At 65.3% G+C, this 24,468-nt stretch overlaps 3 protein-coding genes across 15 annotated transcripts in view; 2 read left to right on the top strand and 1 right to left on the bottom strand.

Annotated features, from left to right (window-relative positions):
* SSH2 (slingshot protein phosphatase 2) overlaps positions 1 to 6,820 on the top strand; it is a 103,585-nt gene extending 96,765 nt beyond the window's left edge. For all 6 annotated transcript variants that reach the window (XM_055794481.1, XM_055794479.1, XM_055794480.1 and 3 more), the window contains one exon: positions 509 to 6,820. In XM_055794481.1, coding sequence (XP_055650456.1) covers positions 509 to 2,479 — 1,971 coding nt within the window. In that variant the 3' untranslated portion in view covers positions 2,480 to 6,820. The remainder of the gene's footprint in view (positions 1 to 508) is intronic.
* Positions 6,821 to 8,694: 1,874 nt separating this feature from the next.
* Positions 8,695 to 15,336, top strand: CORO6 (coronin 6). Of its 4 annotated transcripts, XM_055797563.1 has the most exons (12): positions 8,695 to 8,893; positions 11,194 to 11,393; positions 11,999 to 12,121; positions 12,569 to 12,698; positions 12,781 to 12,962; positions 13,092 to 13,211; positions 13,433 to 13,552; positions 13,933 to 14,037; positions 14,123 to 14,268; positions 14,340 to 14,397; positions 14,482 to 14,712; positions 14,823 to 15,336. In XM_055797563.1, the coding sequence occupies exons 2-12, from the start codon at positions 11,196 to 11,198 to the stop codon at positions 14,943 to 14,945; spliced, it is 1,536 nt and encodes a 511-aa protein (XP_055653538.1). In that variant the 5' UTR covers positions 8,695 to 8,893; positions 11,194 to 11,195; the 3' UTR covers positions 14,946 to 15,336. The 4 variants fall into 4 exon arrangements, with proteins under 4 accessions (XP_055653538.1, XP_055653535.1, XP_055653536.1 ...); XM_055797560.1 differs by lacking the exon at positions 13,433 to 13,552; XM_055797561.1 differs by lacking the exon at positions 13,433 to 13,552 and having other exon boundaries at positions 11,080 to 11,393.
* A 183-nt stretch (positions 15,337 to 15,519) lies between these two features.
* On the bottom strand, positions 15,520 to 23,827 carry ANKRD13B (ankyrin repeat domain 13B). Of its 5 annotated transcripts, XM_055797556.1 has the most exons (16): positions 23,690 to 23,826; positions 23,262 to 23,353; positions 19,739 to 19,874; positions 19,408 to 19,532; positions 19,277 to 19,322; positions 18,883 to 19,026; positions 18,559 to 18,748; positions 18,375 to 18,441; positions 18,195 to 18,276; positions 18,059 to 18,123; positions 17,854 to 17,984; positions 17,589 to 17,746; positions 17,355 to 17,507; positions 17,102 to 17,262; positions 16,784 to 16,864; positions 15,520 to 16,695 (listed from the first exon to the last, which is right to left on the bottom strand). In XM_055797556.1, exons 1-16 carry the CDS (start codon positions 23,718 to 23,720, stop codon positions 16,468 to 16,470), a joined length of 1,890 nt encoding a protein of 629 aa, XP_055653531.1. In that variant the 5' UTR covers positions 23,721 to 23,826; the 3' UTR covers positions 15,520 to 16,467. The 5 variants fall into 5 exon arrangements, with proteins under 5 accessions (XP_055653531.1, XP_055653529.1, XP_055653530.1 ...); XM_055797554.1 differs by having other exon boundaries at positions 17,355 to 17,746; positions 23,690 to 23,827; XM_055797555.1 differs by having other exon boundaries at positions 16,788 to 16,864; positions 17,355 to 17,746.
* Positions 23,828 to 24,468: the final 641 nt, after the last annotated feature.

Raw genomic sequence — 24,468 nt, 5'->3', positions numbered from 1 at the left:
GCACTCTCCAGTGATTTGGCAAAAAGAGTGTGTGGATGGGGAGCCTCTCTGGCCATTTTCCTCTGGGAAACCAGAGCATTTCAGCACTTGGTCATTCTTTATGCTGTACTTCTCTTTGCTCCAATACGTGAGCAGAATCGTTCATGTATTCAGTTCAAAACTGCACTTCTAGCAGCATTAAGTTGTTGTTGTTGTTGTGAACTGAACTTAAAATAACTTTATTTATTTAAAAAAGGTACATTTCGCTTGGAATTCATGGCAATTAAACAGAAGTTCTTAAATCTCAAGTCTAGGTGAAATTCCAGCCTGGAATATGTTAAATGCAGTGCCAGAGACAGTAATGCTTCTACGGTGGTGATCACAGCAATTGTGATGTATCCCCACACACTGGCACGTGCGCCTTTTGTTCCTCTGGGGACATGAAACCCCGTTTCCTTTAAGCTGCTGCTCTTTGCTATCTGTCAGCGCAGCTGATCCACTTTGTAATTCTCCTGTTTCTGTGTTGCAGGAGGTCCCTGAGCTGCCTAGCACAGGCCATCTCACAAGATCCCACTCGGAAAATGCCATTTCTGTGAAGGAAATTATCACAGAGATTGAGTCAATCAACCAGGGAGCAGGACCAGCCCAGCAGAAAGAGGGTTCGGCCAACCTCGCCCAGACACCAAAGAGGAACACGGTGCATGACCTGCCAGTGGAGGCCATTTGGGCATCTGAAAAGGTGGAACAGAGTGAAGGAGCCAGTGCTGGACACCAGGAAAAGGAGAAGGACCCTCTACAAGCTGAGCAAGAAGCTGCCCCCTCCCTGCAGGCAGCTTCTGGTAAATCAGATCTGGAGGAAGGCAGCCCAGGGGGGGAGCAGCAAGAGCCTCATGGCTCCATCAACCCCAAGCCCAAGTGGTGCCCCGGCTCTGTCCGGCGAGCCACCCTGGAGTTCGAGGAGCGCTTGAGACAGGAGCAGGAGCACCAGCACGCGTCCCCAGTCTGTGTCTTACCCACCCGCAAGAACTCCAGAAATGACTCTCCCGCTGCCGAGCTCCTGCTGCGGGGGAAGAGCGAGGAGCTGCCCCTGGAGCTGGCTCCGGAGGGTGACAAGGTGCAGGGTCCAGGCACTGAGGAGCTGCTGCCGCCTCCTGGGGCAGGGCTGCCTGCACCCCTTGCCTCCCCTGCACTCGAGTCCTCACCTGCAGAGCCCAGCCCAGAGCAGGGAGGAATGGCACAAGAGTGCAGGACAGTGGTGTCATTTGATGGGACGGAGGAGCCATCCCTGCCCTCCCTCCCCACAAAGAGAATCGAAATCATTGAATATGCTCCCCCGGTCAAATCTGCAGAGCGCCCCGATGCAAGCTGTGAGCAGAGCGGGCTGGCCACAGCCACCCCGTCTTTAGATGAAAACTTGAACCCTTCGTTGTGCTCAGAGAAGGCACCAACCTGTCTCCGAGCTCTGACGCTGGTAAATCTCTCACTGCCGGAGCACGCGGTACACAAGCAGGCCACCTCCACTGCGGGCAGCCCCAGCAAGGAGGGTGCTGGGTTATCTGTTCACCTCGGTGCTGCTTCTCCCTCTGCCCAGGTGACCTCTACACCTTCAGCCAGCCTGGATCGCTCTTCTTACCCCTACGTAATTCACCTGGAAGGTGTCACCGAGCAGAGCACGGGTACAGACGATGAGCCGGTCACACCGTGTGGCGTTGAGGGAGACGCGACTCTCCCATTCAGGGACGAACCCAAGCCTCTCTGCAGGGGTGGTGCCAGCACCTCGAGGCAGCTGAGCGGCAAGGACTTCACCAGCCAATGTGCTGAAAACATGGACCTTGTGGACATCTCTTTCTTGTGTTACGGCCTCCCTCACAGCTCCAGTAGCCACAGCGTGGAGGAGCGCAGCAACAGCCCCGGGCTGGTCAAGCAGCGAGCGAAGGAAATAGAGGCTCGGATCCGGCATGCGGGGCTCACCACACCCTCCCACATGAAACGCTCGGCATCTTTGGCCAAACTGGACTGCCTGGACCTCTCCAAGGACGACTTATCCGAGAGGGAATCGGCCTCTTCTGATGCCAACCCGGTGCTTCTCACCTGCGTTGCCCTCAGTCGAGGCTTTCGCGAGGGGAGTTTGGAGAGGGGCTCGGAAAGCGCGTGCGGAAAGCATCGCCTTTCCTCTCCGGAGCCCGCTAAGCATTTTGTGGAACAGCTCAGAACAGCCGAGTGCATTGCCCAGAGCAAACCGGTGGAGAGGCCGCTAGCTCAGTACGCCAAAGAGTGCGGCTCCAGCCAGCAGAGTTTGTTTTCCGGCACGGATCCGACGTGGACTAGCTCCGAGGAGAGTCCCCCGCTGCTCCAGGTGCAGGTCCTGGACTCCTTGTCTCTGGCTCGTGGTCTGGCTGTTGCACCCCGGCAGCAGCACGGGAGAACTCACCCTCTGAGGAGGCTCAAAAAGACCAATGATAAAAAGCGGACAACCAATCCCCTCTACAATACTATGTGATCCTGAGCCCTCAGCTGTGATTTCTTACCGAGAACCCGTGGTGTTGTGTTCACACAAGGGGCAGGTGTAATATAAGGAACATGCACTTTATTGGTTAATTTTATATATATTGTCATTTTACTGTTCCTGGCGCATGTAGGTGTGGGTTGGTTCTTCTGTGTGTGACTCTGACTGCAGGACTGTTTTGGTTTGTTGTTGGTTTTGTTTTGTTTTTTTTTTTCAACTCAGATAACCTCAAATGTTGGGGTTTTTTTGTTAAGTTTGTTTTAAAAGAACACCTTTATGATGCAAAAATTGATGTTGGCTTGCTTCGGCAAGTTTTGCTTAGAACCAGATCCTAGTTTCTAACTTGAATTTTCCCCATGCCTTGAAAGGGTGCTGGGCAGTTGTTGGGGTGAGAGCCCCCATAAACATGAAGGCTGTGGCAAGGTCCCTTTTTTTGGGCTTTCTTTCATTTCTGCAAACTGGAACTGTATGATGCTAGCAGATCACTCACAAAGCTGCTTCAGGACAAACCCCTTGGGCTCAGTTTGGCTGGTGCATCCCCGAAAGGAGCACAAAGGGGTAAATCCTCCTGATGGATGGGCTCGGAAAACCCCGGGCAGCCTGGCACCGAGATCAGCGCTCCCCTCCTGGAGTGGGTCACGCAGAGCCCCCCATGTTTTGGTGAAGTGGAGCAGAGCTCCTCCACAAGCTGCCCAGCTCGCTTCTCCTCGGCTGCCCTGGACATACGGGTGAGAGGAGGAGAAGCCCCCAAAGCCAGAGTGTTCTTTTAAAACAAACGCCTCATTAGGGTTTTAACCCTCCCATTACTTGAATACTGCTGTGGGCCTTCCAAGTTCATGGCCATATCATCTGTCCTCTGCCCTCCTGCTGCCTCCCCTCTGCCCCAAAGCTGTTCTCGTCTCGTGCTGCCTGAGTCTTCCTCTCCCCTCTGCCACACTCACAGGAACTTCTGGTCGCTCCCGAACCTAGAGGCTGTTGTAATTGTTACATGACACATTGCCCCTATGGAATGCAAAGCTTTGTCCTCTCTGCTGTCACTCCTAACACTCAACCCAGAGGGAAGATCTTTTCTGGAAGTTTTTTCTTTTTTTTTCTTTTTTTTTTTTTTTTTTTGCCTAAATTGTATATATGGTATTTATATAGATTTTTTTTTGTCGTTTCTATGGTTTTTTTTTTAAAAAGGGCAAGACTGCATTCTGTAAACTGGAAAACAAAACCACCTTACTCAAACTCAGTGCTGTTCGTTGTAATCTGCACGGAAATGGGAGTGGGTTTGACTTTGTAAGCTGTCTTCCCTTTCCAAAAGTGAGCCTTGATGCCAGCCTTTGCCAAATGTCTCCCTTCTCCTCCAGTCCTGTGTGAACCCCTGTTACCCCGCTGTGGGAGGGGAACTGTGTATCTGCCCACTTGAAGCTGGCTGTCAGCAGTGCCAGTCGGACATGGAAGGCCATCGGCTGCTCTGAGCCATTCTGCAGGTTCTTGCTTCCCCGGAGAACCTGCATTGGAAGGGGCTGCTCCAAATTTCAGCAAATTATTTTACGGTTTCCGAGCAGTTTGGCTAAAGCAAAGCTCCTCATTTGCAGCTGTATGTATCAGCAAATTGTATGTGTGCTGTAGGAGCAGAGAGGAAGGCACTTGGCCGTGGCAGGAGAGCTCTGGGTGTCCTGTCTGCAGTCCCGTGGCAAGTCTGTGGCAGAAGAGCCAGTCTGAGCTGGTGCTTGGCTCTGGCCCAGACCTGCCCTCCAGGGAGGAGTGAAGCAGAAGATGCAGAATGGCTCCAGCTGCTGAAAGCCCAGCATGGAGAGGATGTGGTGTGGGAGGAGCAGCAGACAAGGCCATGCCTAGAAAGCAGCACTGATGCTGCAGAGCCTTGCAGGCTCCGATGGGACAAGCTCATCTTGAGCCGGAGAGGAGCGCGCAGCACCAGAGCACTGGGGAGTATTGGGAAGCAGCATGCATCTGCCCTGGGGAAGGGGTGTCGCTAGCCCCCGAGCTTGCCAGCAGCAGAGGAGAGCCTAACAATTCGCAAGGTAGATCCCACCTCACTGTCCTCCCCCAGCTCCCAGGGATCCTCCAGCAGCAGCGTGCGCTTCATCCCTCCCTTCCCAAGGAGCTGGAGCTCCGCTGGGGGGCTGTCACCTGTGCTAGTGGCAGGCTGGAGCCTAGCCCGAAGTAGCCCAGCAGGGCCCTGTCCTGGCTCAAATAGCGTGTCATCCCAGGCCATTTCAGTCACCCAAGTCCCTGGCCCAGGAGATCAGATACTTCTTCGGGACACTGAAAGACATTTGGCTTCTCCTAGCCCACTCCAGCTGGCTTCAGAGCTGGGCGGGCAGCATGGAAAGGCCAAGTGGCTCATGTCATCTTGTGAAGGACGGTCTCGGTCCTTGCCTTCCCCACAAACCTCGCCAGACCCTGCTGCCACCATTCCTGACCCCAAGGCCTTGTCTGCCTACCCCTCCACAGGTGGAAGGGATGGGGTGCCACCAAACCTGCCTGGCATTGAAGTGAGTGTGCCTGGCTGGCACTGTGACCTGGTGACAAGGATCTGCTTGGGAGGGGAAAAGCCCTGTGTATAATTCCTTCCCGTGGGAAGGGGGGAGGAGAAGAGGATAGGGTTTCTTTGCCCAGCTGGATCTCAGGAGATGTGCGCTATAGGAAGGCTCTTCCATGCAGACCAGAAATGCTGCTTCTTTCCAATACTCTGCTGCTGTCGGGGCGCTTCAGCTGGGGAGGGCGGCGAAAGGGCGAAGGGCTGTTGCAAGGAGGTGCTTTGCTGTCCCCTTGTCCTCGGCTCTGGCCCAGCACAACGGTGTTTTTTCTCTGTGAAGCCTGTGGATGGGCGGAGGGAGTTGGGGAAGGTGGTTCGCTTGCGGAGTTATGAAGGCCTCGGAGGTCTGGAGGCTCTGGGATGGCTGGAGGGAAGGGGCTGGAGGGGCACGTCACGTGCAGCTCTCCAGGGACCCCGGCTCCTCCTCAGCCAGTGTCTGGGCAACGAAGCCACCGAGCCCCTGGCATCCAGAGGTCTCTGCCCGGGGACAGTTGTCCCTTCTCCATGCTGGTGGCTCACGGGTGGGTGGGTGGTGGCTGGTTCCTGTGGCCACCCCATGAGAGCTTCTTGTGGCCCACTGAGCACTGCGGGGTGCAGCACCTTCCCCGGATGGAAGGAGCAGCACCCCCAGGGTGCTCAGCAGCTGACAAGCCTCGCTGATAGAAGGGGTTTAGGAGAAACATGTTGTTTTAAGGGCATTTTTGTACAAAACAATTGTTCTTTTGGTCTCTTGCAAAGCCCTCTCGGAGGACGCTTTATTGTTTACATTGACTCTTGTACAATATCTCAGCCATCGCCTCCCCCCTCGCCCGCCCCATCTCCGGCTGTACTGTAACGTGTGAGCCTTGCACAAACGGATAGCGTGTGCGTGAAACTGGTTTTTACACTGCGTTCTGTTGCACTCGATGGTGTGTGTGTGCGTGTGTGTGCGTGTGTCCGGTCTGCTTGAGAAGTTGTGACATGTACAAATCTCCCCCCCTTCGGCCCTTTCCTGGGGGCACGGTCCCAGCGGGTGGCAGGAGGGGCAGGCGGTGATGCCGCTTCTGGCTCACTTGGATGTTAAACAGAGCAGGGATTGGCTCTGTGCCCCTCTGCCAGCAGAGGCCTGGTGGAAGGTAGCCCACCCCAGCTCTGGCTGCCCCTGGGACCTCCTGGGAGGAGCGAGCTGCTGGGAATTGCCATGGGCACCTGCCGGGGGGCTCCCGGAGCCTCGCAGCTCTCCCAGCCGGGTGGCAGGAGGAAGCCATACCTGCCGCAGGTCCCCTGCTCCCGTCACAGTACATCCTGCCTTAATCTGGTCCTAGCTCCACGCAGACCCCCACATATCTCCCTAAGGGAGGGACCCCCCAAGCCCGTGCTGGCGTGGGGCAGAGGCAGGCACCGGCCTGGCACAAGTGGGGTCCAGGCTGGGCAGGGGGCTCCCCTCCGGCAGTGCCACCAGAGGTGCTAACAGCCCGCCTGCTCTGCAGACATCTCTGTTGGCACAAAAGAAGGTGCCAGTGCCTTTTTATTTTCCTTGATGGAGATGCGGTGTCCTTGCGCTGGCTTGTAGGGGTTGCCCCAGGGCCGGGCAGCCCTCGGGACGGCCGGCGGTGGAGTTGCAAACTGGGGAGGGGAGCGCTTCTGGCTGCCCCTCCTGGATCTTCCACGGTGGCTGGGATCGTCCCCTTTCCCCCTAAAGACTTTATGACCGATGTGCTCAGCTGTTTTTAAATGTGAACTTGTGCACTGATGTGCAGATTCAATGTTCTTGTTACCGAATGAATAAAGTTTTATTTTGAAGATGACCTGGGCGTGCTGCCTCCTGTGTTGGGCGTGGGGCTGGGGGCGATGCATGGTCTGTGCTGCTGCCGGAGTGCAGAGCAGCAGCGGGGATGTGGGCAGCCAGAGCGGGGTTGCTCACTCACACTCACGTCCCCTGCCAGAAGGACAGATGGACCCATCCTGTCCCAAGGCATCTGTACAGGGGCTGCGGAGCCGGTGCTACCAAGCACGATGCTCTTCCAGATCCCGCTGCAGTCGCAGGGAAAATGCCGGGGGCTGCATACATAAAGCTGCTCGGGATGCTGCGGGTGCCCTTGCTGCACTGCCACAGAGGAACTGTGGGGAGGGTCCTGGGGCTTTAGCTCCAAGCGGGACGTGAGGTTTTAGCTAGACCCTGGAGCAGACCCACCATGGCCAGCCAAGGAGCTGAGCCGAACCCAAGCACCGAATAGCCACAGCCCAGGCAGCTCTGTGCCGGGAAGCAGCCGATCCTGGGTGAGCTGCTCCTGCTCCTCGTGTCCCAGCGGGGCAGGCAGCATGGCGCAGGGGTCTCTGCGGGCTTCCTCTGGCCTGGCTGTGAGCAGGGGGTACGGAGGGAGCCAAATCCCCACAGCTCAGCCTCGCCATCCCTGCGCAAAGCTTCCCGCTGGGCTGGGGCTGAGCAGGCACCAGGGGTGCAGCGCCCAGGGGTGCGGGGCATGACGGGGGTGGCAGTGCCCCTGGGGTGCCCCGTCCCTTCCCGCTCCCCCCAGCACCACGATGGGGAAGGGCTTCCCAGGGCCTCTCCTCCACTTGCTGGGGATGTGGCTTGGAACTGGGGACATGGGACACGGGGCTCGCTCCATCCCCGAGTGCCGAGGGCAGAGTGAGCCCCGGCCGCGGTGGGACGGGGCAGGCAGGGGGGTGCCTCTGCAGCCCCCTCCCTCCCTGCCGCCCCTTTGGCCAGCCAAGCGGGGATGTCACCTTTTCCCTGCCGTTTTGGAGCTGCCCCCTCCTGCCCGGCTCAGCCAATGCTCGCCTGGCTCCGCGCGGTGCCCTTGTAGGGTCCAGGGCTTTGCTGCCTTTCCAGGAACCGCAGCTCCCCTCCCGCCGGTCCCCGAGCCCCACGATCCCTTAATGCCCCCGGGCCAGGGCATCCCCGCGGGGCCGGGCTCTGCGAGCCCCAATCCCCCCCCGGAACGGGCCGTGCCCATCCCACTGCGCGGGGCGCCGCTGGTGTGGGCTCACCCCCCGGGTGTGCAGCCCCCCTGCTCCGGGGGGAGAGGGGAAAGGGAGCCCTGGGGGTGCCGTGGGTGTGGGGACCCCCGGGGCCAGCCCCCGGGAGCCCCTTCTGTGCCCCATGGTGCCCCCCCGGTGCATCCCCATGACCCCTGGGAGCCCCCCCTGCGCCCCATGGTGCCCCCCGGTACATCCCCAGCACCCCCGGGAGCCCCCTCTACATCCCGTGGTGCCCCCCAGTAACACCCCAGCGGCCGTGGTCTCCGTGGGGCTGGGCTGGCCCCGGGGTGGGGGGGGAACCAGCGCAGGGTCGCAGTCCCCAGCCCCGGGCAGAGCCCCGGGCAGAGCCCCGGGGGGGGGTGGGGGGGTGGGCTGAGGTCTGACCCTCCCCCCGGCTCTGCCCGGTGCTGTAGGAAGCCGCTGCCCGGCGGCAGGGGGCGGAGGGGCTGCTCCTGCCCCCCCAGCGCGGGGCCGTGGGGAGGGGGGCTGCCGGCAGCCTCGACCCCCCGCTTACGGGGAGGGAGCCAGGGCCCTGCCAGCGCCGACCCCATCCCTGCGGGCAGCGCCGGGGGCGGGGGCCGGGCCGGGGGGCCGGGCAGGGTGCGGGGGCAGGCGGGGCCGGGCCGGGCCCCCCCTTCTCCCGGTGCCCGCCGCGGGGGGGCTGTGCCGGCCCCGGCGCCCGGCTCGGCTCAGCTGTTCTCTGCGGCAGCGGCGCTGCGCGGTGCCGAGCCCAGCCGCGCCGGGCGGAGCGGAGCCGAGCGGGGCCGGGCCGGGCCGAGCCGGGCCGGGCGGCGGGGAGCGCAGCGGGGCCGGGCCGAGCCGGGCGGAGCCGAGCGGGGCGCAGCGCAGCGCCGGGCGCGCAGCACCGCGGAGCGCAGGTGGGAGCGGGAGCGCGGGCGGCCCGGGGCCGGGGCCGGGGCGGGGGCGGGGGGGGGCGGCGGGCGGTGGGTCCCCAGCCCCCGGCCCCGGCCCGCCGCCCGCAGGAGGCGGCTATATTTGGAAAGTGACCTCTGGTCGTTCCGGAGCAGCCGCTGCGGATTCAATTGTGGCAACGTAATGGCACGGCCGGGCAGCGGGGCGCGGGGAGCGGGGCTGTCCGGCCCGTACCCTGCCCTGCATCTGGCCTGCGCCCTGCCTGTATCACGCCCGTTCCCCGCCTGACCCCGCCTGCCTGCTGCCAGCACCCCGCCTGCCCCCTGCTAGCACCCCTCCGACCCTGCCAGCACCCTGCCTGCGTGCTGCTAGCACCCCTCCGACCCCACCTGTACCCCGCCTGCACCCTGCCTGCACGCTGCTAGCACCTCTCAACCCTGCCTGCATGCTTCTAGCACCCTGCCTGTACCCCGCCTGCACCCCACCTGCATGCTGTTAGCACCTTGCCTGTACCCTGCCTGACCCTGCCTGCATGCTGCTAGCACCCCTCAACCCTGCCTGCACCCCTCCGACCTCACCTGCACCCTGCCTGTATCATGCCTGCGCCCCATCCAGCTGTCATGCCTGCAGCCTGTTAGCACCCTGCCTGCAGACCTCTAGCACCCTGCTTGCAAGGTCCCCTGTGCTGGTCTGTGCTGGTCCCTGCCTGTACCCTGCCTGCACCCCGTTCAGCCCTGCCTGTGCCCCGTTCAGCCCTGCCTGCGCCCGTCTAGCACCCCTCCAGAGCTCTACCTGCACCCCATCAGCCCTGCCTGTACCCTGTCCAACTCTGCGCCCCACCTGCACCCTACCCAGCCCACCCTGCACCCTACACACTGCTAGCACTCTGCTCAACTCTGCCTGCACCTTTCCTGCATCCCGCACCCTGCCTGCACCCTGCCTGCACCCCGCATGCACTCTGCCCAGCCGGCCAGGCCATCGCCCCTTCCCCTGCAAGACTGCACCCCCAGCTCTGCTCCCACTGGCAATGGATGAGGTGCTGCAAAACACCTGGAGGGCATCCCCACGGAGCCCACTTGCTCTCCCCAGCCATGCCCAGGGCCAGGGGGGTGACAGCAGTGGTGCCGGCACCCAGCCCTGCTGGGCAGCAGGGGTTCAGGCCCCCTTGGCGCCCCACTCCAGCCCACACCCGTTGTGCCAGGCTGGGGATGATGCTCAAGGGCCATGGGGACCCCTGGCCAAAAGCCACCGGCCGGGACGCGAAGGGGCCGATGTGCCCCTAACAGTGCCCACACCGGCCCCGCAAGCCTGTGCTTGGGGGCTGGGGACAGCCCCTGGCCGTGGCTGAGGCCCCAGCAGAGCACAGGGTGTCCCTGGGGCGGTCAGTGGCTCGTGGGTCCTGCAGAGCGCCAGCCAGGGGGTTTTGGGGTGCTGAGGGGCTCAGTGCCCCCCAGGCAGGTCCCAGGAGCAGGGCAGGCTCGGGACAGAGATGGGTGGTTGTGGGCAGTGTGCCCAGCTGTGGCTGAGGGCTGGGGACCACCCGGGGGGCTCCTCTGCACCCCAGCGTGCCCATGGGGCTGCGTGGCTGGGCCAGCTCCAGCCCTCCCCAGGGTCAGTGCCAAGCAAGTGGGTTGGGGGCCTGCGGGGTGTGTGTGCAATGCTGGAGGCACAGCCTCCGTCCTGGGTGCTGGGTCCAGCCAGGTGACCTCAGGCCACCGATGCAGGATGGGGCACGAAGGGACGAGCTGTGACCTGGTGCATGGCACCTCCGTGCCTGCCCCAAACCCCCCTTCAGCCCCACTTCTCTATTGCAGCCGCTCACGTGCCAACCCCAATGCCAGCTGTGGGGCATGGCACAGCCACAGGGCACGGCACGGCCGCAGGGCACAGCAGGGCTGCAGGGCCCAGCACGGCTGCAGGACACGGCACAGCTGCGCATCATGGCATGGCCGCAGGGCACGGCACAGCCACAGGGCACAGCAGGGCTGCAGGACACGGCACAGCTGCGCATCATGGCACGGCCATGTCCCTGCCCAGCTGTCAAGCGGCTCTGACCGCGGGATGCCGGTCCTCAGCGCTTGCAGCACCCACACGCCCCTGCACGAGGGCTGCCCCCGGTCCCCACCATGGGGCCAGGACTGTGTCTGGCACCATCCTGCCCCCTCATGCCCCACCGTCTCTGTCCCCCCAGGCTTACCCCTGTGCCCAGGGTAGGAGGGGGTCTCTCAGAGCACGAGGCCTGAGGGGTCGAAACCCCTCCATGCTGTGCTGGGGGGCGTTCGTGGCCTGACCCTGCGCCCCCCAGCCATGAGCCGCCGCGTGGTGCGCCAGAGCAAGTTCCGGCACGTCTTCGGGCAGCCGGTGAAGGCCGACCAGATGTACGAGGACATCCGAGTCTCCAAGGTGACGTGCGACAGCTCCTTCTGTGCGGTCAACCCCAAGTTTGTGGCCATCATCGTGGAGTCTGGTGGCGGGGGGGCCTTCATCGTCCTGCCCCTTGCCAAGGTGAGCAGCCAGGGCCTGCCCACCCTCCCCCCCGAGGATGTATTGTGTGGGAACATGCTGATGGGCTCTGCTTTTGGGGGGGGCTGCTGTGGCCCCAGAGCCCCCCAACTTTGTCCCAACATCCCCATCCTCATGTGGGGGCTCGGGGCAGGGACAGCCTGGCTTGATCATCGGCACCTGTGAAGGGTGACATCCCAGGGGCCACCGAGGTGATGTGGGAAGCCCCTGACTGCTTTCTTCCCAGCCCAAATTCCCTGGGGCACATGGTGCCCAGGGAGCATCCCAGTGGGGTGGGTCTCTGCCCTGCCCATCCTGTCAAAGGGGCTGGGAGGGGGTCCCCAGCCCCTCCTTGCCATCAGAGGGGACACAAAACAACCTCTCCCAAGGCACATAATTTCCCTCTGTGTCCCTACGGGGCCCCATTCCCACTCCGTGCCTCAGTTTCCCCATTCAAGGTGGGTGCAAAGCTCTGGCCACCACCGGGACCCCCTGCACATCCGCACTTGTGCCACATCTCCACACAATGGCCAGGCTGGGGCCTGGGGGACACCTGGCAGGGTCCCCCCCAGCTGCTGGGGGCTCATCCCAGCACCTCGGCATTGCAGACAGGCCGGGTGGACAAGAACCACCCGCTGGTGACGGGGCACACGGCACCTGTGCTGGACATCGACTGGTGTCCCCACAACGACAACGTCATTGCCAGCGCCTCGGAGGACACCACAGTCATGGTGAGGGGCTGGACCCCGGGAGGGAGGGGGGCAGTGGGCGCTGGGGAGCGGTGCGGAGCGTTCTCCCCCCCCTTTGCTGCCTGCGAAGTGTCACTGGCCTATTTTTAGCCCCAGTGCCATTCGTTTGCGCTGGCGGCGGCTGCTCTCTCCATGATGCAGCAGTTTGTGCTAAATATACCCGTCCCGGCGACTCAGCACCCAGGAATAGCTGGGGGGCTGGGGGCTGCACCCCAGCCGTGCCCTCCTCCGTGTGCCCACCAGCACCCCGAGTGTTGGGGATACACCCCAGGACAGAGGTGCTGCCGCCACCATCCCCTCGCCACCCTCCCCGCAGCCTGAGCTGGGATTAAAGATGAGGTTAATTGGCTCCGAGGCCCTCAGCCGCTTAGCGCTCACACATGGGGTGATCCCCCCCACCCCACGCCCTGCTCCCCATCCTCCCCCCAGGTGTGGCAGATCCCTGACTATGTCCCCATGCGTAACATCACGGAGCCGGTGGTGACACTGGAGGGACACTCCAAGCGGGTGAGCATCATCTCATGGCACCCCACCGCCCGCAACGTCCTGCTCAGCGCAGGTAAGGGGGTCCCGGGTCACCCTCCCGGGGGACAGGGGTATCCATGTGGGGTGATGGTGTCTACTCCATCGGTCCTCCGCAGGCTGTGACAACCTGGTGATCCTCTGGAACGTGGGCACGGGGGAGATGCTGCTGGCACTGGACGACATACACACCGACCTCATCTACAACGTGGGCTGGAACCGCAATGGCAGCCTCCTCGTCACCACCTGCAAGGACAAGAAAGTCCGCATCATCGACCCCCGCAAGCAGCAGGTCGTGGCGGTGAGTGCCTCCACCATGTCCCCCCCACCGTCCCACCGCGGGGTCCCCCCCCAATGCCTCCTGACCCTACTAACCTCCCGCACCCGCGCGTCTCTGTGTTTGGTTTTAACCCGCTAACGGCCGGCGCAGGAGAAAGCCAAACCGCACGACGGCGCCCGCCCCATCCGCGCCATCTTCGTGGCCGATGGCAAGATCTTCACCACCGGCTTCAGCAAGATGAGCGAGCGGCAGCTGGGCCTCTGGGACCTGGTACGAGACAGCAGCTCCCACCCAGCCAGTGCCGCCCCGGGGACCCCACGGAGCTCAGCCGAGCCAGGGATGCCGGGAACGCTCTCCGGCAGCACACGCACCCCAGGAGCCTCGTGCGCTCCCCAGGAGCAGGACTCAGCGGCTGTTTTGGGGGACGGACCCGGACCCCCCCATTTTCCCCCTTTCCCATGCCCCGTGCTGACTCTCTCCCCCTCCCCCAGGAGAGGTTTGCCCCCCACGAAGGGTTGAGGCCCGTGCGGGCCATCTTCACACGGGAAGGACTCATCTTTACCACGGGCTTTACCAGGATGAGCCAGCGGGAGCTGGGCTTGTGGGACCCGGTAACGAGGCCGCATGGAGTGCTGCCCCGGGAACTTGGCCCCCCCGCCCCTCTGCCCCCCCCTGCCCAGGGATGGGGTGCAGCTGCATCCCCCCTCCCCCAAAGATGCCAAGTTCCCAAGTGTGCTGTGCTGTGCTGGGCATGGGGAGGGTGCTGGGGGGAGCGGGGAGCACTGGTGGGGGGGCCAGCCAGGCTGGGGAGCACCTGATGGTGCAGGTAAGCAGGAGTGGGACAGGGGGTGCCGGGGGGGATTGTGTATCCTGGGGGGGGGAGTGAGTCCCGTCCCCACAGTGTGCCGTGGCTAACGTGTGTGACTAACTGGGGTGGGGGTTTCGGGGCCACCACTAACTCCCCCCACCCCCCGCTGCTCCATCCCCACAGAACAACTTCGAGGAGCCCATCGCCCTGCAGGAGATGGACACGAGCAATGGGGTCCTGCTGCCCTTCTACGACCCCGACTCCAGCATCGTCTACCTCTGTGGGAAGGTAACACCCCTGGGGTGCACCCCCCTGTGCCACCCTGTCCCTGGGGGTGGCCAGGGCGGGCTGACACCCATCTCCACACCCACAGGGTGACAGCAGCATCCGATACTTTGAGATCACGGACGAGGCACCCTATGTGCACTACCTGAACACCTACAGCAGCAAGGAGCCGCAGCGGGGCATGGGCTTCATGCCCAAGCGTGGGCTGGACGTTAGCAAGTGTGAAATTGCCAGGTGGGAGTTTGGGGGGGTGTCTGGGGGTCTGAGGGGGGCAGCCAGAGCCTGACTGCCTCCATCCCATGCAGGTTCTTCAAGCTGCACGAGCGCAAGTGCGAGCCCATCGTCATGACGGTGCCGCGCAAGGTGAGCCCGGGGGTGTCTTGGGGAGATGAGGGGGGTCCTGGGGGGACACACTCCCTCTCACCGTGGTCTCCCTTGCCCCTGCAGTCAGACCTCTTCCAGGATGACCTGTACCCTGACACGCCGGGCCCCGAACCGGCCCTGGAGGCGGATGAGTGGCTGTCAGGGAAGGATGCGGAGCCCATCCTCATCTCGCTGCGTGACGGCTACGTCCCCATCAAGAACCGGGAGCTGAAGGTGGTCAAGAAGAACATTCTGGACAATAAGCCCCCCCCAGGCCCCCGCCGCAGCCACTCCACCTGCCATCCCGACTTCTCTGTGAGTGTCTTGGGGACGGGGGCATTGCAGCGGGGCTGTCCCCCTGCCCAGGGTGCTGTTGGAGGGACTGGAGGGGGCTCACTGGTGACCCTGCGTCTCCCCCCCTGCAGCAGTCAGCCTTGGAGGAGGTGCTGGAGGAGATCCGTGCCCTGAAGGAGACGGTCCAAGCGCAGGAGAAGCGCATCTCCGACCTGGAGAACAAACTCTGCCAGTTCACCAACGGCACGGACTAGCGTGGCTGCCACGGGCAGGGCGAGGACTGCCCCGGCCCTCCCGGGGATTAAAGCCGAGTCCCCGCAGAGGGCAGGAGCCCAGAGCCATGTTCTTCGCCCAGGAGCCGAGGCTGCAGGGAGGGGGTTGGACCCTGACCCCCCATCACCACTGGCATCGGTCGCATCCTCCTCCCGAGGTGGCCTGGCACACCAGCACCCTGCTGCAGCACCCGAGGGGGTCCCACCTGCTGGGCAGGATGCTGAGCATCCCTCCTGGGGACCTGCAAGCTGGACACCAGCATCCTCCCAGGACGGGGGAGCTGTTGGGCCACCCCCCCAGGCAGGATGCGCTTGGGTACGGTGCTACCCCCCCCATCACCACCACCACCCCCCCCGTGCCTCCCCCTGCCCCATCGTCCCCCTCCGCGGGTGCTCCCAACCAGCTCTTTGCTCCTGGGTCCCCTTTAATAAAGGGCGCAGCTGCCCATGGCCGTGTGGCAGGTACCGGGGTCGTGGGGCTGCCATGCCGGGGGGGGGCCCTGCCTGCACCCCGCTGCCCGCACGGCCCCAGCACAGGCGGAGAGAGGCAGAGACAAACGTTAAAGAGCATTTATTGGTGGTGGCCGCAGTTGGAGCGGCTGAGGCTCCCTCGGCCCTGGCCCAGATGTCGCTTGTAGGGGTGCATGAGGGGGGGGCGCCAGCTACGAAAAGTCCCAGGGGAGCGAGCCCAGCCCCCCCCACAGCCCCCAGCCCCCCGTGTGCAAAGGAGGAGCAGCCCAGGGTGGGGGGGCCGGGGGTTAGCACCATTTGACATAAGGTTTCTCTCAGGGTCAGCGCCCAGGACAAGGGGGTGCAGTGCTGCCAAGGAGGGGGGGCATCGGAGCAGGGCGGAGGGGGTTGCGAGCAGGAGTTAAGGTGGGGGTGACACCGGGTGGGCTTCTGCAAGCACCCCCTTGGCTGCCCCAGCAGACCCCCGTGCTGGGGTGGGGGGCGGCTGTGCAGCCCCGCGCTGGCTGTGGGGTGCAATGGGGCTGAGCCCCCCCCGTTGGCAGGCAGAGCAGCTCCCGGGTAAGTGCACTTGGTAGCGCCTGGGCAGGGGGGCCGAGGGGGCTGGGATGGCCCCGGGGGGCTCCCAGGCACCCCAGGGCCCCCTGTGACCAGTAGGCCCCCCCCATCTGGGGCAGGATGTGCCCCTCACCGCCTTCCCGGGGCGAGGGGCTGAGCAGCACCCCATAGGACGGTTGGGGGGGCGCTAGGACTGTCCCAGGGGTGGGGTACAGTCCATAGGGTTGTCCCCCCTGGTCCCTGCCACCCCAGCTGCAGGGCTGTCACCCACCCGCACCCTATCCTGCTGTGGGGTGCTCCCCCCCCCCCAGCACCACCCCGGCTATGGGGACGATTTCCCTCAACCAGGGCCAAATCCTGCACCCCCCTCCCCCTTTGCCCTCCGCAGTTCTTGGGCTGGCTCCCCCCACCCCAGTCCCCCTCCGTGTCTCCATACACGGCACCGGCCGCGTCCCCAGCCCCATTGGGGTGGGGGGGCTCAGCAGGGGCGCGGGGTCACTTGTCCGTTAGTGAGAGCTGCAGGATCCGCTGCAAGTCCTCCTCCTCCTGCCGCGTCCGGCGCTCGGCTTCCTCCTGCTCCCGCGCCGACAGTGCCATGGCCAGCCGTAGCTGCTCCGCATAGCTGGGGAACAGGGCGCTGGGCCCCCTGCCGCCCCCTGGGGCTGGGGCAACGGGGGGCCTGGGAGCTGCCGTGTGCTGGGGAGTCCTGGCGGGGGGTGGCAGGGTCTCAGCGCGGGTCCCCCGTGAGGCCAGCACCCGCTCCCGCTCCTCCAGGGGGGCTGGCTGGACCTTACCAACCTGTCTCCCCGGCGGCCCTCGTGCGACATGGGGTGGGTGCCCGGCTTGCTGTTGGTCAGTGCTTCCCAAATGGTCACCTGTGGCCCAGACAGAGGGGTGCTTGGAGGGTGGGACCACCCCTTAGCACCCCAAAACCTGACCATCCCCCAGCACCACAAAACCTGGGCCCCTGGCATGAGCTCCAGCCCACCACCACGGAATGCAGGGTTAGGGCAAGGTGGGGTGAGCATCCTGGGGTGAGCATGGGGACAGGGTGGGCAGCAGGGTCCCCCAGCCAGGGAGGGAGGAGGTGGCAGGGGGGTGGCAGCACCCACCTGGTCGTACTCGCTGCCCGCTTCCAGCAGGCTCTGCTGGATGGCAAACTGCAGCAGGTCATCCTCGTCCTCCCGCAGGGCGTCCTGGTGGGTGCCCACCACGCTGTACCCCCGCGGCACCTCAAACAGCGCCGGGTCCATCTCACACACCCGGCACGAGGCTGCAGGGAGACAGGTGGCGGCATGGCTGGGCACCCCCCTATGTGTCCGTCACCCCCCCTGCCACCAGCCATGTCCCCCCCACCCCACATACTCAGGGAGCTGGAGCTGCTGACGCTGGAGGAGTCGCTGCTGGGCGAGGGTGCCTCGCTGCTGGGGCTGTGCCGCAGGGAGCTGACGGGCTCATCGCACCCGTTGAGGTTCCCAAAGGTGATGCGGGCGTTGAGAATATGGAAGATGGGGATTTCTGCGGGAAAGGGAAAAACCAAAAGCAGGGAGGGAAGCTGGCTGTGCCACCCATGCTGGCAGCAAAGACCCCCCCCCGTACCGATCTTGACAGGGAAGCCGGGCGGGAGGCGCAGGGTGATGAAGTCCCGCAGTTTGGCGAAGAGCGCATTGCTTATTGCCATGAGGTCGATGATGGGGGCAACTTGCTCGCAGAGGGACAGCGGGTGGTCCTCGCACAGCCATAGCTTTGCCTTGAACCTGCCGGGGACAGGTGCTGGGCTGGGGACCCCTGCCTGCCCTCCCGGGGGCTCTGCAGCGATCGGGGGGATGACAAGGGGGTCCCAACACGCTCCTTCCCCCCTCACTTCTGTGTCTTGGTGGTGAGCTCCATGGGCCGCCCCATGTCCCGGTTGCCCAGCTCAAAGTTGGGGTTGAAGTACTCCTCGGGGGTGATGGCAGTGGGGTTGGCGTGGCTCAGGGTCTGCGTGATCAGCGTCTGCAGGACAGCCCGGCGGGTTGAGGGGTACGGTCCAACTGCGGGGCTGCCCCCCAGACCCCTGGGACACTCACCCCGTTGTTGGGCCCCACGTGCTGCTCGGCAATGCCCAGGAAGGACTGCAGAGGGGTCTTACTGCCTGCGGGAGAGGAGGGGGTGAGGGCCAGGGTCAGCGCAGCCCCCTGCCCACCTGGTCTGCACCGGCTCCACCTTTGCTCTTGCCCTTGTGCTGGTCCGAGAGGTGCTCGGTCCGTGTCCGCGTGATCAGCTCCACGTTGGACGCGCCGTAGACCTGGGCGAGGAGTGGGGAATGGCAGAGGTGGACCCCCCCCCCCCGTCGCAACAGGCCATAGCTCCCCACCCCCGGCAGCCCACCCCCTCGCCCCTCACCTTGGCCTCGTACCCATTCACCATTTCCGTCTTCTCGCTCCTCCAGCCCAGGATCCCGGACTTGTTCCTGGGGTGACACAGGGCACCGTGACCAACGGACGGTCTCATTCAGACAGCCCAAGGTGCCAGCACCCCGGGGGGCTGCACAGCCCTGGGGGTGGGCTTGGTGCCGCCCCCAGCCCACCTCTCGAAGGCGATGTTCTTAGTGTCAAGCTGGGTGGTGACGACGGGGGCCGTCAACCGCCCCATCACCTGCTCCTCGGTGGGCTGCACAGCAGCCAGCAGCACCTCCTGGTCATGGCTGGCTAAGGCCAGCGTCTCTGAGTAGACCACCCGCCGGTCGTGGTCGATCTCCATCACCACTGCGCTGGTGTCTGCAGGGAGATGGGTCAACGTACACTGGGACAACCACAGTCCCCACACCACGTCACCCAGCCCCACTGCAGTGCCAAGGGGCTCTGCCAGTGCTCCCCAGGGAGGGCAGGGGGGGACCCCGATGCCAGCTCACCTTGTCCCCGAAAGACAAAGCTGCGGTTGCCCCGCTGCCAGGTCATATGGTCAAAGCCCAGCAGCGTGGTGTCCACCCGCAGGTTCTGGCCACTTTTCCACACCTTGTAGGTGTCACTGGGGCAGATCTTGGACACCAGCGGCACTGGGGAGAGATGGCGATAGCCCAGCTGGGGATGGGGCCACCCTACACCCCCGAGTGGGCTGGCAGCACTGAACTGGGTCGGAGATGCATCTGGGAACCCGACGCCTTGGCGGGACAAGGTGGTCTGCAAGCATGGGGGGCGAAGGGCAAGGGTGTAGGTGTCCACTGGCTGGGGGATGGATGCTGGGGCTGGGGGACTCTGCTGGGAAACTCCCACTCCCCCCCCGGTCGTGCTCTGCCCCAAGCTCACCCCAGCTGGTGAACTCCCACTTCATCTCCACGTAGAAGTCCTGGGCCTGCGGAGAGCACAGCAGGGTCAGGAGGAGCCCGTGGCCAGTGTCCCCCCCTCCGCCCTGGCGGCCCCCGCTGAAGGCAGGTCACCTTGCGCAGCTTCTCCAGCAGGATGGGGATCCCAGCCAGGCGCTTGATGGCTCTCTGGTAGTCACGGTAGCGCAGGACCAGCTGCACCAGCTCCAGGTCACGGGTGCTCACAGCCTCCTGCAGGACTGCAGAGCAGAGAGGGGCCGTGCCCAGGGGAGTGGCACAGCACGGTGTGGCATGGCATGGCACCGCTGGCCACTGCACAGGAGCCACGTGCATGTACCACCGCGTGACCTGTCCCTCGGGGAGCTGTGGCACCAGGATGAGCGTGCCCGTGCCTGTGCCAGGGCAGGCTGATGGAGGAGGGAGGCAGTGAGCCCCCCCAGCTCACCTGTCCAGCCACTGCGGTTCTCCTTGCCCACATCGGCACCATGCTTCAGCAGCACCCTGGCACACTCGAGGTGGCCCAGCGTGGTGGCCAGGTGCAGGGGTGTGCGTCCTCGGGGGTCCAGCTGCTCAATGTCAGCCTGCCAGGAGGGAGGGGGGCTCAGGGATAGCTGGGGTGGCCGGACCTTGGCTCCCAGCACCCCCCCACAGACATGAAGCTCCCGGCCGGAGTGGCCAGAGAAAGCGGCCGACGTTTGATGGTATCTCAGAGAGCATGATCATCCCTGAGCTCCCCCAAGAGTTGCACCCCAAAAGGCTCTCCCTGCTCCCCACAGCTGCTGCCAGACCCATAGGGAGGGCAGGGAGAGTGCAGCGAGGGCTGCCAGCACCCAGCACGGCTCGGCATGGCCAGGATGGGCTGCACCCACCACACAGGCATGGAGCAGGGCATGGCAGCGCAGCGGGGGGCACGGATGCCCCCGGCACAGAGCTCTGCGTGGCTTAATGCAGCTGCAAGCTCGGGAAAAGCCCCCCACCTCTGGGATTAGGAGGTTGCGGGGGGGCTGCTGCCCAGTTGCCAGGCAGCAGCTGCCGGCAGCCCCCCTCCATCGGTGCCGGGAGCACGGCGGGCGACGTGGGCTGCGGCGGGCGCACGTGTTCCCCTGCCTGAGCCGGGGGCGGCTGCATGAGCGGAGCGGCTGCTTGGAGGATCCCCGGGCCCTGGGGAGCTGCGCGCTGGGGCTGCGATTGTTTGTGCCAAGCCTGGAGCCTGGCACCCTGCCAGCCCCAAGGAATCCCTCGCCCACCAGCGGCAGCGGTGGGCACCCTGAGCACCCACGGGTCCTGCTCCCCGCCTAGGGTGCGGCATTGCCCCCGTGCCCAGGGCTGGGGACGTGGCTTGGGGTGATGGAGCAGGGGGCGGGGGCAGCCTCTACGACCCCAGCACCCAGCCTCGTGGCAGGAGAGGGGCAGTTGGATGCTGACGGGCAGGAGGCCGTGGGGATGAACCCCCAGTCAAGGCATGGGCTTTGGGGAGGCCACCCATGGGAGAACAAACCTGGGGTGCAGGACCCAGAGGTGCCAGCTGAGACTGGGCACCCCAGAGGTGTCTAGGGCTGGGCAGGTGTGGGGGGTGGGCTCTGGGGTGCCCAGGCTCTCACCTGCAGCACGTCCCTGCCGTGCTCTTGGGCATGTCCTGCAGTCACTCTGCCCCAGGTACGTCCCACCCCTGCCCAGGCTGTGGGCATCCCCATGCCGCCACCCCCCCAATCCCCAGGGGCTCACCAGGCAGGGGGACCCCTCAGGCTGCCCCCACTGACAGAGCAAAACAGCCCCCCAGTTCCCCAGGAGCCAACATGCTGCTCCAACACTCTCCAGACGACTGCTGCTTCTTAATTGCACTAATGAAATGACTCTAATTAAACCAATCACCCCCCAGCTGGGGGACGGGTGCCGCAGGCTCAGCAGGGCTCCCCAGCCTCAGCCCTGCCCCAGTGCCAGGCAGGACTAGGGTCCCTGCTCCGGGGACACAGCCCTGGAGCCAGCCCCAGGGGAGACGGTGTGACCCAGTTTTCACCAGCAAGAGCTCGGTCCCAGGCCCTGGCACGGCTCCGGCACAGGGGCTGCGGCACAGATCTCGGAGCGCTGCCTGTCCTGGGGCTGTGACACCCACCGAGGATGGGGACAGGGACAGGGATGGCGTTCAGTTGGGAATGTGGCACAGTGCATCCCTTCTGCCAGGGCTGTCCCCGGGGTGGGGGACCCCAGCGCCAGCTCCCGGGTAGCTGCGGGGGACACGGGTTGGCAGAGGGAGGGGGTGCTGGGTGCCGCTGTCACTGTGCAGCCCCAGGTCCCTGCCACGCGTGGTGGGGCAGGCTGTGGTGGGGGGTGTCCTGGCACAAGGGGCTCTGTGTCCTGCCTGCCGCGTCCTCCCACTGTCCCTGCCACGGGACGCACTGGCCCTCGCTCCCCGGGTGGGGGCTAGTGTGGATGGCAGCTTACGGTGACAATTCAGGGGTGACCTACCCAGCGTCCTTATGGGGCACATGGAGAGCAGCAACACTGCCAGCTGCCCCAGCACTTCCCAACCCCAAACACCCGCACGTTGGTGGGGTGGGCATGCAGTGCCAGTGCCCCCGTGCAGTCCCTGGGGTGGCGGGAGGGCAGAGCCCCTGGGCAGGGGGACACCCAGCATCACACCCAGCCCCAACCCACTTACCCAGGGGGTGCTCTGGCAGGGAGAAGGGCTAAGCCATGTCCCTGGATACCCCGGACAGAGGTGAGGGGCTCGGCCTGGGCTGGGTCCCACCTCCTTCCCCCAAACCCCCACCTGCCCTGGTGCCTGGCCTACAGCACCCATGGGCCCCCCCACGCACCCCAGGGGTGCACACAGGGCCGGCTCTGCTCCCACCCTGCAAATGGCAGCAGGAGGGGCCATGGCAGAGCCCCACTGCTGGCCGGGCTGGGGGGGTTAGAAAACCCCTCTGCAGGCGAGTGGGGCCAGAGCCACCCTCGCAGCCCCTGCATTTCCCCGTGCCTGCTGAGCCGCCTGCACCCAGCTTTGATCTCTGTCGCGCCGGGCTCCTGGGAAAAATGACCCCGAATTACCACGGAAATAAAACTGCTGGTGATGGGGTGGGGGGTGATGCTGGCGCAGCCTCCCGGCTGGCCCCCACAATGGAGGCGGGTGTGGCGGGAGCCATCGCCTGCATCCCGGCAGGAGCATCGCGGCACGGTGGCCCCCTGTTTTGTGCATCACTGGGGTCCATCCGGCACGGCCCTCAGCACCCTGGGGTGCCCGGAGCTGGGCCGAGGAGCAGGGATGCTCACCACAACCTCACCACCGGCCTCCCTCCAGCGCCTGTGGTTTCCTGCGTCTTCGGGGCTGGGTTTTAATTACCTGAATTGCAATGCCACCGGGGAGAGGGAGGCTGGGAACCTGCCTGGGGATGCGCCTGCGGCCCTGCTCCATCACCGGCCAGCTGGGGGGTCCCGGGTTGGGGGACACCGTGTGTCCCCCTACCCTGAGAGGAAGCCACCTGGCCTCCTTGGGGCTGGGGGGCTGCATCCCGGTAGCACCAGAGCCCTGCGTGTCCCCCGTGAGGGGCTCGGTCTGAGGGTGGGGAGCTGGGGGCTGCACCCCGAGAAGCAGGGCTAGCAGCACCCCAAGAAGCAGGGTGCGAGTCGGGGTGCCAGGGACCCGCTAGAGGCCTAGCAGGGAGCCGGGGGCACGTGGGGAGGGATGCTGGGTCTGCGTGCGGCGGGGGATGCAGGGGACCTGCGGGTGGTACCCACCGCTCCGTGCCGGCCCCGGGGGCCGCTGGCACAGGCTGGGGGTGCAGGGGGACGACGCCACCCGTCGTCCCCCCCGAGCCCTGCCAACGCAGGAGGGCCCCCATCCCCACGCTCATCCTCATCTCCATCCTCAGCCCGGCTGCAGCCCGGCAGCATTGCATCAGCCCGGAGCCGAACCGGGCCGTACCGGGCCGTGCCCGGGGGTTCCCCCCCTACCCCGCCGCCCCCCCCACCTGCTTGGCGCTGAGCTCCCGGTCCAGGTCGCGGGCGCGGTTGTGCCAGACGAGGTAGTGCAGCGGGTACCTGCCCTCCGGCCCCTTCCTGCCTGAGCAAGACGCGAGCATCCTCCGTGCATGCTGGAGCGGCGCGGCGGGCGCGGCGGGGCGGGGCGGGGCGGCGGGGGGGCGCGGGGCGGGCCGGGCACGGCACCTCCCGCCCGGTGCTCCCCCCGCGCCCCCCGCCGCCCGGCCTCATGGGACTTGTAGTCACCCTGCCCGCATCGCCCCCTCCCTCCTCCTCCTCGGCCCCCCCACCCCTCACGCACCGTTCAGCCCATCACCGTGGCCCCCCACCCCGCGGGGGCGTTGCAAGGGGTCACCCCGCTGGCGCTCAGCCCCCCTAACACCCCCCCCCCCCCCCCATTTCCCCCTTCCCATCTGACCTCCGCTCCCCCCATGGGCCGGCGGGCACATGGTGGGGCAGGGGCGAAGGCAGGGGGCACGGGGGCCCCCAGCCCCCCCGGGCGGCGGCAGGCTCGGGCCCCCCAGCCCCGTTTCCTTTTCCGCCCGCGTTCCTCCCGGGCGGGCGTCGCATTTTCCGGCTGCCGCCCGAGAACAATGCGAGGCTGGGCCTCCGCCGGCGCCACGCTGCGGCCCCCCACCCGCCGCCCCCCCGCCCCGGGCCGCTGCCCCCTCCTCACTCCGCTCAGCCCTGACAAAGGTGGCGGTGGTCGCCCCCCCCCCCCCCCCCCCGCACAGCATCCCCCACCTCCCCGCCAGCCCCGCTGCCCCATGACGTCATGCGCCATCACCTCGGCAACCAGCGGTGAGGTCACTGGCTGCACAGGCCCGGCGGCCTGGCCCATGGTGCTGGGGGGCAGGATGCGACCCTGCTGCGGTGGCTCCTGCTCGGGGGGGGGGGGGGGGGGGGCTGTGCCGTGAGGGTCTGACCCCCGTGGCTGCCTGCAGGGTCCCCATGGCCATGGCTGGGTTTTCCCCCCTGCTGCGAGGGCATATATGACCCTAGAGCAGGGAACAGACCCCAGTGGTGCCCAGCACCCCCAAACTCCCCTGCTGAGCAGCCCGGGGTGCTGTGGCCCACCCCCACACATCCCCAGTGCAGCAACCTGCCCGCACTGCTGGGACAGACAGGGGTCCCTGGTGTCCTGGGACCCCCAGCCCAACCCTGGCTGCCCACACAGCACCCCAAGGTGTGCCCGGG

Source organism: Falco peregrinus, chromosome 2 (assembly GCF_023634155.1).
Source record: "Falco peregrinus isolate bFalPer1 chromosome 2, bFalPer1.pri, whole genome shotgun sequence".
NCBI classification, from domain to species: domain Eukaryota; kingdom Metazoa; phylum Chordata; class Aves; order Falconiformes; family Falconidae; genus Falco; species Falco peregrinus.
Note: the sequence above shows the minus strand (reverse complement) of the source record. Positions and strands in the feature narration are given on the sequence as shown.